Source organism: Aquarana catesbeiana, linkage group LG01 (assembly GCF_042186555.1).
Source record: "Aquarana catesbeiana isolate 2022-GZ linkage group LG01, ASM4218655v1, whole genome shotgun sequence".
Taxonomy (NCBI): domain Eukaryota; kingdom Metazoa; phylum Chordata; class Amphibia; order Anura; family Ranidae; genus Aquarana; species Aquarana catesbeiana.
In genome coordinates, this window is record NC_133324.1 from 790737077 (window position 1) to 790755627 (window position 18551).

An 18551-nucleotide genomic window follows, 5' to 3' on the forward strand; every position below is an offset into this window, starting at 1 on the left:
ACATTAATGCTATATTGGTACATAGGGGAGCTGGAATTTAGAAAATTAAGGTGAACAAAGGTGAACTTATCCTTTAAATGATGTGTTCATACTTTAAGCGAGATAAAAAAAAATTGCCAGATAGAAAATGCTACTTTTATTTTTATTTTATTTTTTTACTGTGGTGGGTCTTGGAAGTAGATAATAAAATTGTAAATTGTCAATTGTGCTCTGTGTTGTGTTTTGTTCTGACTTATTCTGCTCTTTCGTAAAGGCATTGCTGTGGATAAGAATGGATTAATCTACTTTGTGGATGGAAAGGTTATCAGAAGAGTGGATCAAAATGGAATAATATCAACACTGCTTGGATCCAATGACCTGACCTCTGCACGGCCTTTGACCTGTGACACAAGCATGCATATCAGCGAGGTATGCTTGGTCTTCTAATCACTGATTAAATAGCTTACCGTGATACTGAAAATTGCTTACCTGGCACATGCATATAGCTCATTTGGCCTTGACAATATTGTAAAATCAATAGTTGAATGTTATAGTAAAATAATCACATTATGTTATGTGCAAAGTCTGCATCTCTGAAATTCCAAAATTCGGGGTCCCAAATAGGAAATGATTAATGCAGAAAGAACTGTAAGTCAGTCCTCTCCTTTACGATTGTCCAGAAACCTCTCACCCTGCAAGGCTACACCAAATCCAGCTTCCTTAAAGGGACCACAACCTAAATATGGGCAAAACATAGCACCTGTCCAAGAGCCATCCTTGGCGTCCTGTACAAAATAAATAAATAAATAAATATTTATATATATATATATATATATATATATATATATATATAATTATATATGGTATATACTTTATGTATATTTATTGTATGGCTTAGGAATTCAGCATTCAGGGAAAAGTTACACGTTTACCTAACCACTGCTAGTTTTGTAGTACAGGAGAGAATTCCTAAATACACCAAATGCTTGATATATAAAATAGTGTATCATTATTAAGTTACAGCTACAGTGAGAGCCACCAGTTACAGTCAACCCTTGTTTATTGGTGACACATCATAAAAAGAGATAAGAAGTTGGTCATCAGAAGTTTTTAGTGTTTGTAAACCCTAAATTTGTTTTTCAGCATGGTATTGTGCCTCACTATATAATGTTTTCTTAAGGGAATCATTTTTGTGACTTTGCTGTAAAGTTTCTTACCTGGAGATCCTGCCATTAACAGCGCTTCCTATTGCAGGTTAACAATGCTAAACCATTGTTTGTCAATTAATTGCAGCATTGTCAAACCAGACAAGCACCTTTAGTTGTCCATTGGACTGTGTGTCAGGTCTGATCATGCCTCCTGCAGATTATTTGCATTAAAGTGAGTTTTACCTGTAGTGCATCTCTACCGTCTTTGAACAGTATTAGCAGTACACTGGTACATTTCACTTGTTTCTTGCCATTACTGTTTAAAGATCTTCTGCTTTCTAGAAACACATTCCTATTACACTTCCACAATCATTTGTAGTATATATTGCCCAGTGTGATTTGTTTACATTATTATTTCAGCCATAAGCTTAATATACAAAGCTGCCTGTTGTTATAATGGGGAATGAGTTATTATCAGTATTTTCTATAAGATCATTGCCTCCTATTGGGCTACGCAGGGTAATTGTTACAATTATAAATAACCAAAGATCCTTAAAAAAGCTGAAAAAAAAAAGTTATAAGGTAATAGTAGGATATATTTTGTCAGGCAGCAGAGAAGGAAGAAGTGGTGGACTAGAAACTGAAGAGAGTATCTTAAACAGGTGAAACATTTTCCATCATGTACAAGGGATCCTTGCGAACGAACTCTGTGACTTTTTTTCCTGACATGAAAATACAAAAATGATCCAAGCAATTTATTGAGAAATTCCTAATTTTTAGCTACTAATGTATAAGTTCAATAAGTTAGATTTTCACAGCAGTTGCCATTTTATTTTCTTTAGGTAAGGCTTGAATGGCCCACAGACTTGGCTATTAATCCAATGGATAATTCTATATATGTTCTGGACAACAACGTAGTTTTGCAGATCACTGAAAACAGACAGGTCCGCATTGCTGCAGGAAGACCCATGTATTGCCAAGTACCTGGTGTTGAATATTCCATAGGAAAATATGCAGTCCAAGCAATATTAGAATCTGCTACCGCTATAGCAGTGTCCTATAATGGGGTTCTTTATATCACAGAAACAGATGAGAAGAAAGTCAATCGTATTCGACAGGTAACCACCGATGGAGAAATTTCATTAATTGCTGGCATACCATCAGATTGTGATTGTAAAAACGATGTCAATTGCGACTGTTACCAGAATGGAGATGGCTATGCAAAGGATACTAAACTGAGTGCACCATCCTCTTTAGCTGCTTCACCTGATGGCACCCTGTACATCGCAGACTTGGGGAATATTAGAATCCGGGCTGTTTCAAAAAACAAACCTGTCCTTACTTCAATGAATTATTATGAAGTTGCCTCACCAACTGACCAAGAGCTCTATATTTTTGATGTCAATGGTACTCACCAATACACCATGAGTTTGATTACTGGAGACTATTTATATAACTTCAGCTACAGCAATGAGAATGACATAACTGCAGTTACTGACAGTAATGGAAACACTCTCCGTATTAGGAGGGATCCAAACCGCATGCCAGTGAGAGTGGTTGCACCTGACAATCAAGTGATCTGGTTGACCATTGGTACAAATGGATGTCTGAAGAGCATGACTGCCCAGGGACAGGAATTGGTGTTATTTACCTATCATGGTAACAGTGGACTCCTAGCCACTAAGAGTGATGAAACTGGCTGGACAACATTCTTTGAGTAAGTACTATGCTAGTGGTGTTATTTACTGTTTATTACTAAGGTTTAAAGTTAAACCATTTATCATTGAGCATCCATAGTTCTACTGAATTGTGGTTCCCAAATTATGGCATACAAAAGCTGGGCATTTTTAACCCACGTACCCCTCTATTGATGTAGAAGCAAGGAACATAGTTGTTGTAACAGTGACTAGTGTCAAAGAAGACAGGAGGCCTTGCTATGACCATGCTTACATAAAAACTATTTTTCCTTGCCCAAGTTAGTGCCTCAGTTCTTATATACAGTTGCAATACAATAGTCAAAAAAACATTTGGGTTATGGCAGAAGGAGAGCAGAAGATATACACTGTGACAAAGGAGGGCATTTGAGCAAGGGGAGAGAAACTAGGGCCTACAGTAGTTCTAGTTCTGTGTGCTTGCTTTAGTCCATAGACACTGCTCAGTTACTCTTAACTATGACCATGTTTGTGTTTGGCCATTTGGTAAGCCTATCCCTATTCAATAATTGTTTAGTCAAAATCAGTTGGCTGGCAAAAGTTCTCAACTTTGGTTTGTAGGAGCACGAGCTGTGTTTTCTTCTTGTACCATAAAACAGAGTTTTAGTGCTGGGCAGTTGCCAGTTTTTTTGGCATGGTCTTTTACCTGTAGCTTAAAGGACAAAATAGCTTATTAGCAAAAAAATAAAAAAGTGAGCTAAATCTAAATATCCTGGCTCTCCCTCCTGAATCCATTGGTCGTGATATCCTGTGCTGCCAGTATAGTTATTCATACACAGTCTCAGAGTGAGTATTCATTATAATGCTCATAATGGCAAGTGCTCATTGGGCTGCACAGCCATGTAAAGTTGATGACCAGTGAGAAGTGCATGTGATGCTTCATATGGTAAGATGACCCAGAAGAAAAAAAGTGCTTCTCTTCTGGTCACACTGACCAATGAGCAATTTCCACTGTGAGCATAACGATGGATACTCACTCACAAGGACAACTATTATAACACATTACAACTACATTGGTACTGGCATCACAGCTACTCTGTGCAATGGGGTTTGGAGGGGTGGTCAGGATTTCTGGAGTTAGTTCACCTTTTCATTTTTTTGTTAAAAAGGGAACTTACACTTTAATAATGAAATCTGGCTGAAATAAATTTGCTTTGTTTAAAGTTCAATCATTGACATTATGATTTTGCACTATTGCTTTTAAGATAGAATTTCAGATGCATGTATTAAAAATACCTTTTTCCTACCTAATTAGACACATAAAAATGATTCCCTTTCTAGCGTGACAGTATTTAATCAATAAAATAATGACTCGATAATCACATCAAACAGCTAGATGTGAGAAATCAGAGGCACCTTTTTAAATGATAATTTACTATTTTATCTCAATGGGATCCAGAAAAGATTTTGTGCAAAAGAACAAGTCATTCCAGCCATGAAAATGACATAATTGGAAATAGCAGGGGGTTAGGTAAACACATGTGGCATTATAAACTGGAGTGGAATTGATTTTCTTGATTCAGTGCCTTCTTAGTTTAATATTAATAATAAAGTTGATGGAATTCCTCCATGTCTAATTCCTGTAGGTAAGTAATATGGGTTTTATTATTTTGCATTGATAATATGGTCATTATTAAATCACATTTAATGGGAACCTGTGAACATAAAGACATAGGAGCTGATCTTGCTGACTTATCTAAAAGTGCAGCATCATGTTGTATTGCACAGCTCTCATCTTTACTACCTAGTTAGTTGCTGACTTCAAACAAGCATGTGGCCAGTGATGTCTAAAACATTTTAGCTCCCACCCTTAAAGCTTTTTTCATGTTAGTGACTCACCAGGTAGTGAAGCCACGATCACAAACAGCACCAAAGCCTGCAGTTTTAAAAAAGCAAATTCCAAATGTTAACCTACATATTTCCTGATTAAGAAAGAAAAAAACTACCATTGTGAGATGACTAAAGAGAAAATAGAGAAAAGCAGTTACGTTGCTTAATCTTATTACTGGGCAGGGCAATTAAGAAAGTACTAGTGGGTATATTAAGGCAATGTGTATGTGTTAAGATTATCTAATCTTTGTGGAACTTTCCAGCACTGCCAAGTCAAAATCCAAGCTAAGGTAATCCATAGCTTTATTCTCAAATCTGTAGGGAGACAACATAAAGATAGTGGACTTAGTGTAGGGCTGCACTGGAATACATCTCTGTTACTGAGAGATGCAACTGCCTGATGATTAAATTGAGTGCTGCAAATGAGATGAATGCCAACAAGTGTTTAAATCCCTCAGTACCAAAGATATGTAATTGCTTATGCAAGCTTAGCCCTATAGTTTGAGAAAAAAATACTTACTGTGTAGCAATACTGGCATTAGGTTAAAGTATGCACTGTACTTCCCAAGATGTTGGGTCTGGAGGCTTTGTATGTTCAAGTCTCCAAAATGTTATATAGAATTTATTCTATCTCACAACCATAAGTGTACTTTGCAATGACAAATCAGTACACCTCTGTTGTATACCCTCACTTGTCCTACCAATAAGGAAGGTGTTCTATCAGCTATATACAAAACCGTCTATTGGACTTACATAATAAGAATTTTACTATAAGTAACCAACCAGAGTGTATCTTTCACAGATTAGAGAAATCTGATTGGCTGCTATAACATACTCCTTTGCTTCATTGACTTCTTAAGTGAGCACTTCTGTGTCTCTCCATCATAGCCTCTTCTTGAGTGGTTAACATGTTTTTGCCTGAGAGTACTCTATAATGATGTATCTAGCTTCTGTTCACTGGCGTGAAAAAAAGTAGGATATCCCTTGCAAGTGCACATATCTACTATTTCCTGAGAGATCGGTGCATTGCATAAGAAATAACAGTTAAAATAACTTTCATTTAAATGGATGAAATGATGTGCATGAAATATCTTCCTCCAATAATTCCTCTATTTACAAGGGTGCAGCTCTACATAGGAACCATCAGCTTCCAGGGATTTTTGGTCAAAGTCTAATTGAACTAGCTGAACTTAGAAGCTGATTGGCTACCATGCACAGCTGCACCAGATTTTGCACTCTCCAGTTTTAGTAAATCAAACCCAGTGTATGGACTTGCCAAAGGGCTCGCCAGTCCTTCCTTTATACCAATGTGGCCAACTGTCCATCCAGAACCACTGGTTTATATTACAAATGAGACACTTCTCAGTTTGAATACGGTAATTTTAAACTTGTGAGCTGAATATGTAGGGTGCCATTTCTGATCTCTACCCTGCCTGTGCCTTCAAGATTTTACAGTTCACTGACTTGGAACACTTGTGTACATCAGTGGCTGCGTGCTTGTTCCATGTTAGTGACTCAGAATGTGCTCAAGGCCAGAGACAGCCAGGCAACTTGAATTCTCGAAAAGGTGTCAGCAATGGCCATCACATTCTATACTTCTGTCAAAACAGGTTTTCTTTAGTGTACTATCTGACTTTAACACACTTATGCCCCGTACACACGGTCGGATTTTCCAACAGAAAATGTGTGATAGGACCTTGTTGTCAGAAATTCCGACCGTGTGTAGGCTCCATCACCCATTTTCCATCGGATTTTCCGACACACAAAGTTTGAGAGCTTGCTATAAAATTTTCTGACAACAAAATCCGTTGTTGGAATTTCCAATCGTGTGTACACAAATCCGACGCACAAAGTGCCACGCATGCTCAGAATAAATAAAGAGATGAAAGCTATTGGCTACTGCCCCGTTTATAGTCCCGACGTATGTGTTTTAGGTCACCGCGTTCAGAATGATCGGATTTTCTGACAACTTTGAGTGACCGTGTGTATGCAAGACAAGTTTGAGCCAATATCCGTCGGAAAAAATCCTAGGATTTTGTTGTCGGAATGTCCGATCATTGTCCGACTGTGTGTACGGGCATTACAATGTGTCTTGGATAGCAGTACTTGTTGCCTGGAGTTGCCCTTTAAAGAATGAGATGTTTACACGATCGCAAAGTTTTGAATTTAACAACATGAAAGAATGCCAGACCAAGGGCAAATCAATTATAGATCAGAGATGTGTCAAAGCCTACCCAGTAGTATGTGTATAGACTTGATCATTAGCAACATTTTAATATGTTGGCATCTATACCATATGAGTATAGTAATTATTAGTAATGCTGCTCATTAGTAATACTAAGTATATGGCAAGATTATAGATCAGAGATGTGTCAAAGCCTACCCAGTAGTATCTGTATAGACTTGATCATTAGCAACATTTTAACATGTTGGCATCTATACCATATGAGTATAGTAATTATTAGTAATGCTGCTCATTAGTAATACTAAGTATATGGCAAGATGATAGGCCACATTTTTAATAAACTCGCCAACTAGACTGTCATGCTATTATTTTATTTTGTTTGACATAAAAACTACGGTGTACTTTGTGTTTCTTTTTAAGTTGAAATATATAGGAAAATATTTTTTAATATTTAATTTTTTTCAAAGTTCTTCTGACATGCAGAAAATATATTTTTAATTTGAATGTCAGGTGTGGACCTATGTGTTTACTGGGAAATCATTACATGTCCTTTTTGCTTTGAAATATACGTAAATGTGTACTTGAAGTCTATCATGAATCAACAGAACTTCAGCCTTAGACTATTAGAGTTAAAAGAAATGCAATGTTTGTAAATAACCTTCATGAGAAAATCATTAAATAGTATAGTTAAACAGTAAAGAACATTTTTATGTGCCCTTTATGTGTATTCTCAGCAAGGCCATACTAGTCATGAAGTGAGTATTGGATTGGCATTAAAAAAAACACCATTTACAGATATAAGAGGAAAGAGGATAAGTTAATCAGTGATTGCAGAGCTATGACTGGTATAGGAAGTTATATAAATTGCCTGCAGTTTACAATGTGCAAGATTGATTCGCTCTTCCTTTCCTAATTAGAGGTACAACTATTCTAGTCATAGGGGTTGCAGCAACATCTAAATCCACTGGAAAGATGCCGCTTGCTGTAACCCCAGTAATAGATCCTGATGGCCCTCAAAAGTGAGATCACCCAATGCCTTTCTATGTACATTGCATTCTGCACAAGCTCCTAGTGTGCATGTTTTATATTATTTTCACAATGTGGACCTAATAACCAAATTGCAGTAAGTCCGTCTGATAAAGCCCAGATGGGTAACTTTTGGGCTTGTATCCTAAGATGCCAAGTATCCAAAAAAGTATCTGAAAGTATCTGATAGAAGAAATGTCATTGTTGTCCACAGATAATCCAGTTTCTGAAGCCAGATGGCAGCTGAAAGTAACACTTATGCCCTGTACACACGGTCGGATTTTCCGATGGAAAATGTGTGATAGGACCTTTTTGTCGGAAATTCTGACCGTGTGTAGGCTCCATCACACATTTTACATCGGATTTTCCGACACACAAAGTTTGAGAGCAGGATATAAAATTTTCCGACAACAAAATCCATTGTCGGAAATTCCGATCGTGTGTACACAAATCCGACGGACAAAGTGCCATGCGTGCTCAGAATAAATAGAGAGATGAAAGCTATTGGCTACTGCCCCGATTATAGTCCCAACGTACGTGTTTTACGTTACCGCGTTTAGAACGATTGGATTTTCCAACAACTTTGTGTGACCGTGTGTATGCAAGACAAGTTTGAGCCAACATCCGTCGGAAAAAATCCTAGGATTTCATTGTCGGAATGTCCGAACAAAGTCCGACCGTGTGTATGGGGCATAACAGTTCTTCTTCAAGATCATCTCAATTATGAAAAAGCAATCCTTCTTCTGATATTAGAGGATTTCTATCAATTGTGGAATGGGTTTAGTTGACAAGCTATTTTACTTGTTTTTAGAAGTGAGAAATTTGCCCCCCGGTGAAAATTAAAAATAGCACATTTATAGTTTAAAGGTTTATAAGTACTGTATTTTTAAAAGAAAAATGAGCAAAATATCTAGGGCACAAAGTCCCTTTTATAAAATAAATTGTGCCATGTCCACACTTAACCTTTGGCATTCCGAGACATAAAATCATATAATTGTTATGCTTTGTCAAGTAGACATGGTAGGATCAAATTCTGTGACCTTGACCTCCTTTCTTAATAATTGAAGCTATGTAATAACAGAATCTAACTTAATCATAAAGCAACCATGAACTCACTTTCCTACTTGTAAAGCTGTCAAACCACTGGAATGGAATAAAGTAGCTGAGGAAATATTTTAACACATTGCCTTAATAATGTTTCAATTGGTAGTACATTTCTCATTTCTATAACTGATTATTTTACCCAATGAGAGCTTTTTATTAAAAAACATTTTTAGTCATTTTTGCTTTTAAGAGAAAGTTTTAGTTGTGTTTAATTTATTTGAAAAAACTTAACTAATAATGAAAAATGTGTATAATAAAACTGTATGAAGTCAGTACATGTATAGATAGTATTCTAAACATTAATTCCCTTATTTTTTAAGTCTGTTTATATAAAGGATAGGTACACTTGTATAAAGTGTTTTTGCTATCCCTTCTATACCCCTACTACAAACCTCAACTCCTCAGCTGCCTCCTTCATCTGTCGCTACATATGCAGTTTGGGAGTCATCTTATCGTTATCTGGTGGGCTACAGCATACTGTGTATGTGTGTTTTTTATCTATAAGCTCTAGTGGAGAAATCATATGCTTGCTTAGACTGCTTAGACAGTGGCGGGTGAAGGAGATCACTGGCTAATCACTATGACACTGCCAGGGGTGGACTGACCTTTAAAAATGAGGTCACTGGCTGATCAATGTAACACTGCCAGGGGGGATTGACATTTAAAAAATCTAGCCCTTGTTGAGAAGAATATGCACTAGGAATGTAGGTAAAGTGCTACCCTTTAGGACCAGTATACACTAGTGAGTTTTTTGGTTTTTTTAGCAATTAGGCCACATTAATCTATTTATATACAGCATTAGTAGAATATATTGAAATAACATCATAGGTCCCTAATTATGCCCCATGGCCGGACTGTCACAAACCACTATAATTTTAATGAAGATTCTGGGGGATGGACACTAAGGCAATGATCACTCTCATTTGAGCATCATTAAAGTGCTTCTGTCACTTAAGAACAAGTCAGCACTTATCTACTTTTTACTCTGTGTGAAAACTAAAAAGTAAACATTAAGGTGCACGGTGAGAGACAAACTAAGTAGTTCAGTTTTTCATTTAGGTATTTCTATATTGCACCAGCCCACCACTCTCCCTTTTCTGTGCAATCCATTGAACTTGGAATGCATCTGCTGTGAGGCTGGAACACGCCCCTACCACCTCTCACACAGAGCTAAGAATTGCCTGAGAGCCAACAATAAAATTCAAACTTGACTCAGAATATGAATGTGATTGGTGATGCAGGATGCAGAGAGAGTAGGTTGCACAGCAGAGGCCTCGGAAAGCACACTCCTTCCACCTTCCTGTTAATCCATTATAGAACTCAGTTTGAGATAAACAAAAGCTTTCTGATTTCCACAAAGTTGCTGTGTTTAACGGATAACCCAAGGAGCTAAGTGCATACTTTCATTTGCTGCCTGAAATTGTTCTTTAAAGTAGATATAAATCCTAACGGTATCACATTTAATTGTGTATAATAAATAATTGACCTTTCTCATAAAATGAATCCTTTTTTATCCATTTGGTATGTCTGTGCTCTTAATCTCCTGCAACATTTTCAGCTATTTCCTATCTTTAGGCACTTGCTCCAGTGTTGGCTGCAGATCTTTGCTTTCTGTGTCAACAGTGCTCCATGTATGTGCAGTGGGTATTGGCATTTCTAGCAGCAAAATATATATAGCGAGCTCTCCAGCTACATCAGCAGATAGCACCCAAGGTGATTATACAACCCTTGTAATCAGTATATTCAAACATGTGCAGCGCTTTACCAAGGTAATATAACAATGTATAATACAGCCCAAGAATTATAATAATGTGGACGGTTGTGATGGAGAGCAAAAGTTCATATAAAGGAAAGTTCTTCCTATATACAGTTGACAGTAGTCCTAAAAGTAGCAGATATTAATGCATAGCATAACATCTATCCATAAGGTGTCACCAGGTGCATAGAGAATATGAAAGGTGAAAGCAAAAATCCATTTAGAGAAAAATTCTTGAAAAATGCAGTTGCCAATAGTACTATCAGCTCAACAGAAGTAGCAGATATTAATGCATAACATCCATCCATAAGGTATCACCAGATACGTAAGGACAACTCCACACGTGAGCCTTCACCTAAACAATGCACTCACCAGATAAAGGAAATGAATAAGCATCAATCAGTAGTTAGGACTCAATCCTCTTCGGCAAATTCCATAGGTTGGGTGATAATATCCAGAACACTAGGTAAAAAAGCTCACCAACCAGGAGTCCAAGAAGATTTATATAGTGTAGTATTTATTGACTTATTGAAATTTGCAGCAGTATTAAAAAATTGTAAAACATAAAGCATGATAATAGACAAAAATGTCAAGGACCTGACAGAAGCAGAAGAGATAAAGAAGAGATGGCAAGAATACACAGAAGAACTATACAAGAATGATCTGAATGTCCTATATAACTACAACGATGCAATCACTGACCTTGAACCAGATATCCTGGAGAGTGAAGTCGAGTGGGCCTTAGAAAGCATTGCTAATAACAAAACTAGCGGAAGTGTTGGTATCCCGACGCGTTATTTAATATCCTAAAAGATGATGCTGTTAAAGTCCTGCACTCAATATGTCAACAAATTTGGAAAACTCAACAATGGCCACAGGACTGGAAGAGGTCAGTTTACATCCCGATACCAAAGAAAGGCAGCGCCAAAGAATGTTCAAACTATCGTACGATCGAACTCATCTCACATGCTAGCAAGGTTATGCTGAAAATTCTACAAGCTAGGCTTCAGCAGCATGTGAGCCGAGAGCTACCACAAGTACAAGCTGGATTTCGAAGAGGCAGAGGAACTAAAGATCAAATTGCCAACATTCGCTGGGTCATGGGGAAAGCAACAGAGTTCCAGAAGAATGTCTACTTCTGCTTTATTGACTACAGTAAAACCTTTGATTGTGTGGATCACAACAAGACGATACCACACTAGTGGCAGAAAGTGAAGAAGAACTAAAGAGTCTCTTAATGAAGGGTGAAAGAGGAGAGCGCAGTAGCTGACATGAAATTGAACATTAAGAATACTAAGACCATGGCAACCGATCCCATCACTCCTTGGCAAACAGAAGGAAAACAAATGGAAACAGTGACAGATTTTATCTTCCTAGGCTCAAAGATCATGGCAGATAGTGACTGTAGCCATGAAATTAGGAGACGCTTGCTTTTTGGGAGGAAAGCAATGGCAAACCTAGACAACATTATAAAAAGCAGAGACATCACCCTACTGACAAAGTGCCATATAGTCAAAGCTATGGTATTCCCAGTAGTAGGTGAAGGAAAGAGGTGGAAGGCACGTGATCTGATGCTTTGATCAAATTGATACAGTTTATTTATATACAGAATCAAATAAATGCATATAAAAAGTAGCTACATATTCATAAAAACAGGGTTACAAAATATACACATTAAAATTTTAAAAATTGGACATGCCCATGTAAGGGCAAGTGCTAAAAGGTGACTGATGTGTTTCGAGGGGTTCCCTCTTCATCAGAGCCTTGAAGAACAACAGAAGAAGTCTGTACAATATGGTAGACCAACATAAAAGAGAGTGGCTAGTTGGGAGGTATATCACATGGTAAGTGATATATTCTCCTTAGCTTTAAAGCTGTCCACATCCCAGTGCTCTATATAACGTAGATAACAGTGGTTCATATGTTTTATATATATATATATATATATATATATATATATGTCTGTCAGTTGTACCTGCATCCGAGTGTGTAAAGATGTTGCAGCCTGCATGCATCAATTCAAGAACAGGAGGCAGTTGCTTCAGTGTGGGTTATATATACTTCTTATCAGAGAGTTGCCTTGTGCTGTCTAAAGGACTGTAGCTGTCTCAAACTGTGTGAGACCACAGCGCTATGGTCCATGAGATCACGAAGAGTCAGACACGACTGAACAACAACAAAAAAAAACATAAAGTAAGTGCACTTACAGTAGTGCTACTTTTAGTAATACTGTTAACTGTATTTTGGAAGACCTTTCCTTTATATGGACTTTTTGCTCTCAATCTCAACCTTCCACATTATTATAATTATTGGGTCGTATTATACAGATTTTTCATTGTTATATTACCTTGTTAAAGCACTACACATTGTTTGAAAAAGGTATTGGCATTTCTACTTGTAGTCTCGACCAAGGTATCATGTGGGAGGGTGAAAATGCAGGAGCCCAATTGAGAGACAGTAGTTACCCCACAATTGGAAGTGATTGGATAAGGACCTTCTTGGCATTTTATGAAAGCTGCTTACCTAAAAAGATTAAAAAAATTACTTTACTACTCTTAATTACTAAAAAGTTTCGTACATAGAGATTCTTCCAATGATAGCACTTCCTGTTGCATGCTGACAGTAGTAAGCCACTGCCTCCCAAATGGTAGCATTCTAAGCCTATTGTGTACGTTCTTTCAGTTGGCCATTGGGCTGCCTATCTGAAAAGGCAGACCAATGGCTAACTGAAGGGATGCACATGACAAGTCAACAACATTTCTGCTAATTGAGGGGAAGTAACTTAGCATTTTCAGCTTGGAACAGGAAGTGCTGTTATCTGTTACCTCCAGGTAAGAAACTTTACAAGAGATATAAAAAATTACTTGTTGAAGAAAACTATGTGCAATGATGCTAAACATCGTTAAAATAGATGTAGGGTTTACATATAATTTAAAGGCATTCTCAAAAGTAAGCGTCGGCTTTGAACTGAGATTCTTAAAGCATTAGCATGAGGTTGGCCAAAGAGTTATTGTGTCATCTGCTGCACAATATGTATTGTAGGTCTGTGTTGACATAGAAAACCCACCTGTGAATGTATCAGTTTCTAGTACTTGGGAACATATTACTGCAAGTTGTGTAAGAATATAATAATATAAAATGTTAAACATGAGTTAATATTCAAAAGAGCAGTAAACCAATAGTTATAATGTTAATACAGGCTTTTTGAAGGCATTTGTCATTCGAGAAATAAGTATATGAATTGTTTTTAAATAATTGTAGGCCTCATAGCTGGAAGGCTGTCATTATATTTTTGTCTCATTGGCTCACAAGCTTTGATTAATTTGCTTGGCTAGATTGACGTTTCTTACCATGTAATTTGTGTTCATCTCATTACTTACTTCTGTTTTGTTCCTTTTTTTCCACCTAGAATGTTGGCATAGTTTCAGTATAAGGTGAACAGGTGGCAGTAGTTAATACTCTGTAGATTAGATCAATTTGATGAAATTTCGAGGCCTAACTACAAGTCAGGCAAAGGAAACTAGAACTTGAGGCATACTGAAGGTTTCTGAGGACTGATTTGGGAGTAATTACAAACCAGATGTACCTCTCCACAGAATAAATTGGATAATCATTAAAATACATAGATGTAAAGCATGTGTTTTCCTGTTTGCATAATAAAAGCAAGAAGTGTAATAAAACAGTGAAACAGGTGGGTATATGGAAAGGAAAATATGTTTGTTAGCAGAGGAGGACATAAGGTCAAAAAGAAAGATTTTAGAAGTATCAGATTAAAAAAAGAAAATATGAGCTTGTCTCTACACCAGTAGATGTAGCAATTGTGCTTCACACATTCAGCAAAGATGAATAGCGCTTCATGAAGAATGGATCAGATTTCTCATAAAACAATTGTAGACACTTTTCAGAGGGCTCACAAGGGTTTGGGGAGTCATAAAAGGCTCCTTATAGTTTACTACAGATATCATCTCTGCCACAGTTGCAACCAAGGAAAGCACTGTGCTTCAGTGAAATGGAGGCTTTCCCAAAATGGCTTCTGACTGGAGGCCACAACCTGGATCCTGAGGAGTTTATTTACCAAAGTAATAGAGAATATTCACTTAGCAATGTGAAAGTTTGCTTAGCTTAGTGCATAAGGTGCAACTTCCATTATCCAGCTATGTGCAAGCAAAGATTCTGTTTTTCCAATTCTCCCACATTTCTGGGCATTCAAACCGAACAAAGAGTTAACTTTTACAGGAAAAGTTCCCCTTTCGTAACATGTTACACCCAGGGTGTAACATGTTACAAAAAATTTGGCCACTGCTCCCCCTGATCCCCTCTCTGACAGCTAACAGTGATCATCTCCCACGTGGCCGAGGGGGGTTACTCATTCACAGTCCTCTATGAATGGAAAATTATAACTCCTGACAGCCTTTGCGGCTGTCAGATTGTAGTTTTCAATGAATTACCACGGTGCTGTAGAATTGGTGGTTGGGGGGTGGTAAAATTGCTCACACATTCTATGCATTAAGATAAAAAGCCTTCTGTGTGCAGCAGCCCCCCTCAGCCCCCCAAACACTTAACTGAGGTCCAGTGATGTCCACGAGTGTCTCAGCCGTCCGAGTTTCTCCCTCCTGATTGGCTGAGACACAGCAGCATTGTCATTGGCTGTCATTGCTGTCAATCAAATTCAGCTATCCAATCAGGGGAGAGAGGGGTGGTGCCGGGTCAGGGCTCCGTGAATGGACTCAGGGAGCTGTGACTCAGCTCAAGTGCCTCCATAGCAAGCTGCTTGCTGTGGGGGCACTGAACAGGAGGGAAGGGCCAGGAGCGCAGAAGAGGGACCCGAGAAGAGGAGGATCCAGGCTGCTCTGGGCAAATCCACTGCAACAGAGCAGGTAAGTATAACATGTTTATTATTTTTATAGGACAAAAAAACAAGACTTTAGTATCACTTTAAATATGCAGCTTTTAGGCGTATTCTACCAAAAACTCTTACCTCCTATAATTTTTTTTTTCTCAGGCTTTAGTTTGCCTTAAGGGCTCATTCACACTAATGACCATGTTATACCACAGCCACTGGGGTGCACTGTGACGGGACTGGTACCAATGCATTGTAATGACATATCATACTGTTTACCTTTTTTACAACTTTATTGAAATGTCACAAAATTACATTTCATTCATCCATTATGTACTGCATACTATGACGCAGTGTAGTGCAATGCAACATGCTCCACTGCGTAAAAACACAGCATGTCCTACTTTGTTCATTGTAGACCACTGCAGCACAGTTATGTGTACTGAACTCATAGGACTCAAGGCAAATTGTCTTTTCTGTGCATTGGAACGTGTGTTTTGGGCACAGTTACCCAGTGTATACCAACATATATGGTGTGAGTAGACCTTTAAGGCACCCACAGATATTAGATGATCATGCACCAGTCTTGCTAAATCTTTGGAATTAGGTAGCATTGTACACAGGCTACCCTGACCTCACCAGACATTATTGATAGACACACCTTGAAGGAGTATGCAATAAGTGGATTTCGTTTTCTGTCGGGTGATTCTTTCTCCTGCCAAATAAGTATGGAACCAGGTGTGTGTTCTTTGCATGTAGACTTGCACAATCTTATATGCCAGGATGCACCCCTATATGAACATCATTTGGGAGAAAGATATTTCAGCAGGTGGTAAGCCATCTGCATACTGACTGTGTCTTAAATTAAAGATCCAGTAGAACTGTAATGCCTTGTACACACAATCGGACATTGATCGGACATTCCAACAACAAAATCCATGTTTTTTTTCAGACGGATGTTGGCTCAAACTTGTCTTGCATACACATGGTCGCACAAGGTTGTCAGAAAATCCAATCGTTCTGAACGTAGTGACGTAAAACACGTATGTCGGGACTATAAATGGGGCAGTAGCCAATTGCTTTCGTCTCTCTTTATTCTGCACTTTGTGCATCGGATTTGTGTACACACAATCGGAATTTAACCAATTGGATTTTGTTGTCGGAAAATTTTATAGCCTGCTCTCGAACTTTGTGTGTCGGAAATTCTGATGGAGAAAAAGTCCGATGGAGCCCACACACGATCGGAATTTCCGACAACACAATCCGATGTGTACAGGGTATAAGAGAAAGAGGAATAATCCATTACCATTTTTATTATTTCATTGTTCTTCCTAATCATACAAATACAGAGATACAGAATTTCTATAATGCATTTTCTCTAAATATGAAGATAAACAACAATTCAAATGCATGCTATAAATTCATGTGAAAAAAATGTTTAAACCATCATACTTTTCAGTAAAATTTTGTATAAGAATTAATTCAGTTATTTTGTTTTGGAATGAAAGAGCATTCATTTACAACCTTTGCTTCTTAGAATATTTGCCAAATGTAAACAATGACTGGATAAATTTGTGTGTTCCAGCTACAACAGCGAAGGTCGTCTCACCAATGTAACATTCCCAACGGGTGTTGTCACAAATCTCCATGGAGAAATGGACAAGGCCATCACAGTGGATATAGAGTCATCTAGCAGAGAGGAAGATGTCAGCATTACTTCCAATTTATCTTCTATCGATTCTTTCTATACCATGGTTCAAGGTAAGTGCATGTCATACTTTAAAAGAGAAAGTGACTTTACAATTACTTAGCGTTAGGACTGTGACTACATTAGTGATGCACTTGGGTACCTAAAGAGCTAAGAAGTGAAAGACTAATGAAAGCATAGATTGCCTAAAAACTTGGATTTTGCCCTGCAGCTTTGAAAAAACTGGTTCATTATTTTCTTATTAGCTCCCAAGTACGCTGCATGAACGTTAACTGTTCCCTAAACTGGAAAATTGCTCAAAATCGACTTTGCTGTTTGCCTTTTTGTGTAGGCCAGTGATATCCTGATGTACATTTACCAATGTCGAAAAACGAAGTACTCTGCTTTTATGCTGTCTTTTTTTATAATCTCTATGCTAAATTCCAGAGTTTTCTAAAAGCAGCTGGACTCACACACTGCAAAGTAATCATCTTATTTATACATAATGATTAGCAACATTTAGTTGCAGACAGTTTAGCTGCATTTAGGAAAAGCAGGGAAGTCCTGAATCCAGGGTTGACTATCTGCAGCTATCTGCAACTAAATACGCATTGTGTTTAGCTGCAGATATCTGCAGTGCATTTAACAACAGAAAATTACACACTTCCCCTTTTTCTTCCTAAAATGTGGGTATTCCTTCTCATGTTGGTACTCATACATCTTCATTTTGGTATGCATTCTTTGCAGATGTAATCTAACAATAGTTAGTAAGCTGTCAAAGTGGACAGGGACATTTTGGTAATGTTATAAAATGTATCGGTTTCGGGTCTGATTTCTTCATACATCAGAACAAAACATCTCCCAGTTAGATGCTTGCTTCTGTTCAACCAGTGTGTTTGCGGGCACCAAACCACATGTTACTGCAGTACTATGCAATTTGGTGCAGTGTGTTTTTAAAAGTAGTGCCCTGCATGTGAATCAGTCCTTGATCTTCCTCTCTCAAGCAGGCACACAATGGTAAGCATCAGCTTTGCACTCAATTTAAATCACAAAGCTCTATTTCCTTGCTCAGAAAATTAGCAAAAAGTGGAAGAGGAAATGACTAGGGTATAACATACCCCCAAGAATGTGGTATTGAGAGAAGATGCCTGAAAACACGGATTCACCTAAAGCTAAATGCAGCTAAAGTCTTTTGCAAACTGCACCTATCTGTCAGATACAAACATCCATGTGAATCTAGCCTTAGCCCTGGTTCACATTGATGTGATTTGGCTTCCAATTTGA

At 37.8% G+C, this 18551-nt stretch overlaps 1 protein-coding gene across 12 annotated transcripts in view; it reads left to right on the forward strand.

The window, feature by feature from the left end:
* The window catches only part of TENM3 (teneurin transmembrane protein 3), a 1659985-nt gene that overhangs the window by 1604988 nt on the left and 36446 nt on the right, over nucleotides 1–18551 (forward strand). For all 12 annotated transcript variants that reach the window (XM_073606803.1, XM_073606789.1, XM_073606818.1 and 9 more), the window contains 3 exons: nucleotides 254–408; nucleotides 1970–2844; nucleotides 17166–17341. In XM_073606803.1, coding sequence (XP_073462904.1) covers nucleotides 254–408; nucleotides 1970–2844; nucleotides 17166–17341 — 1206 coding nt within the window. The remainder of the gene's footprint in view (nucleotides 1–253; nucleotides 409–1969; nucleotides 2845–17165; nucleotides 17342–18551) is intronic.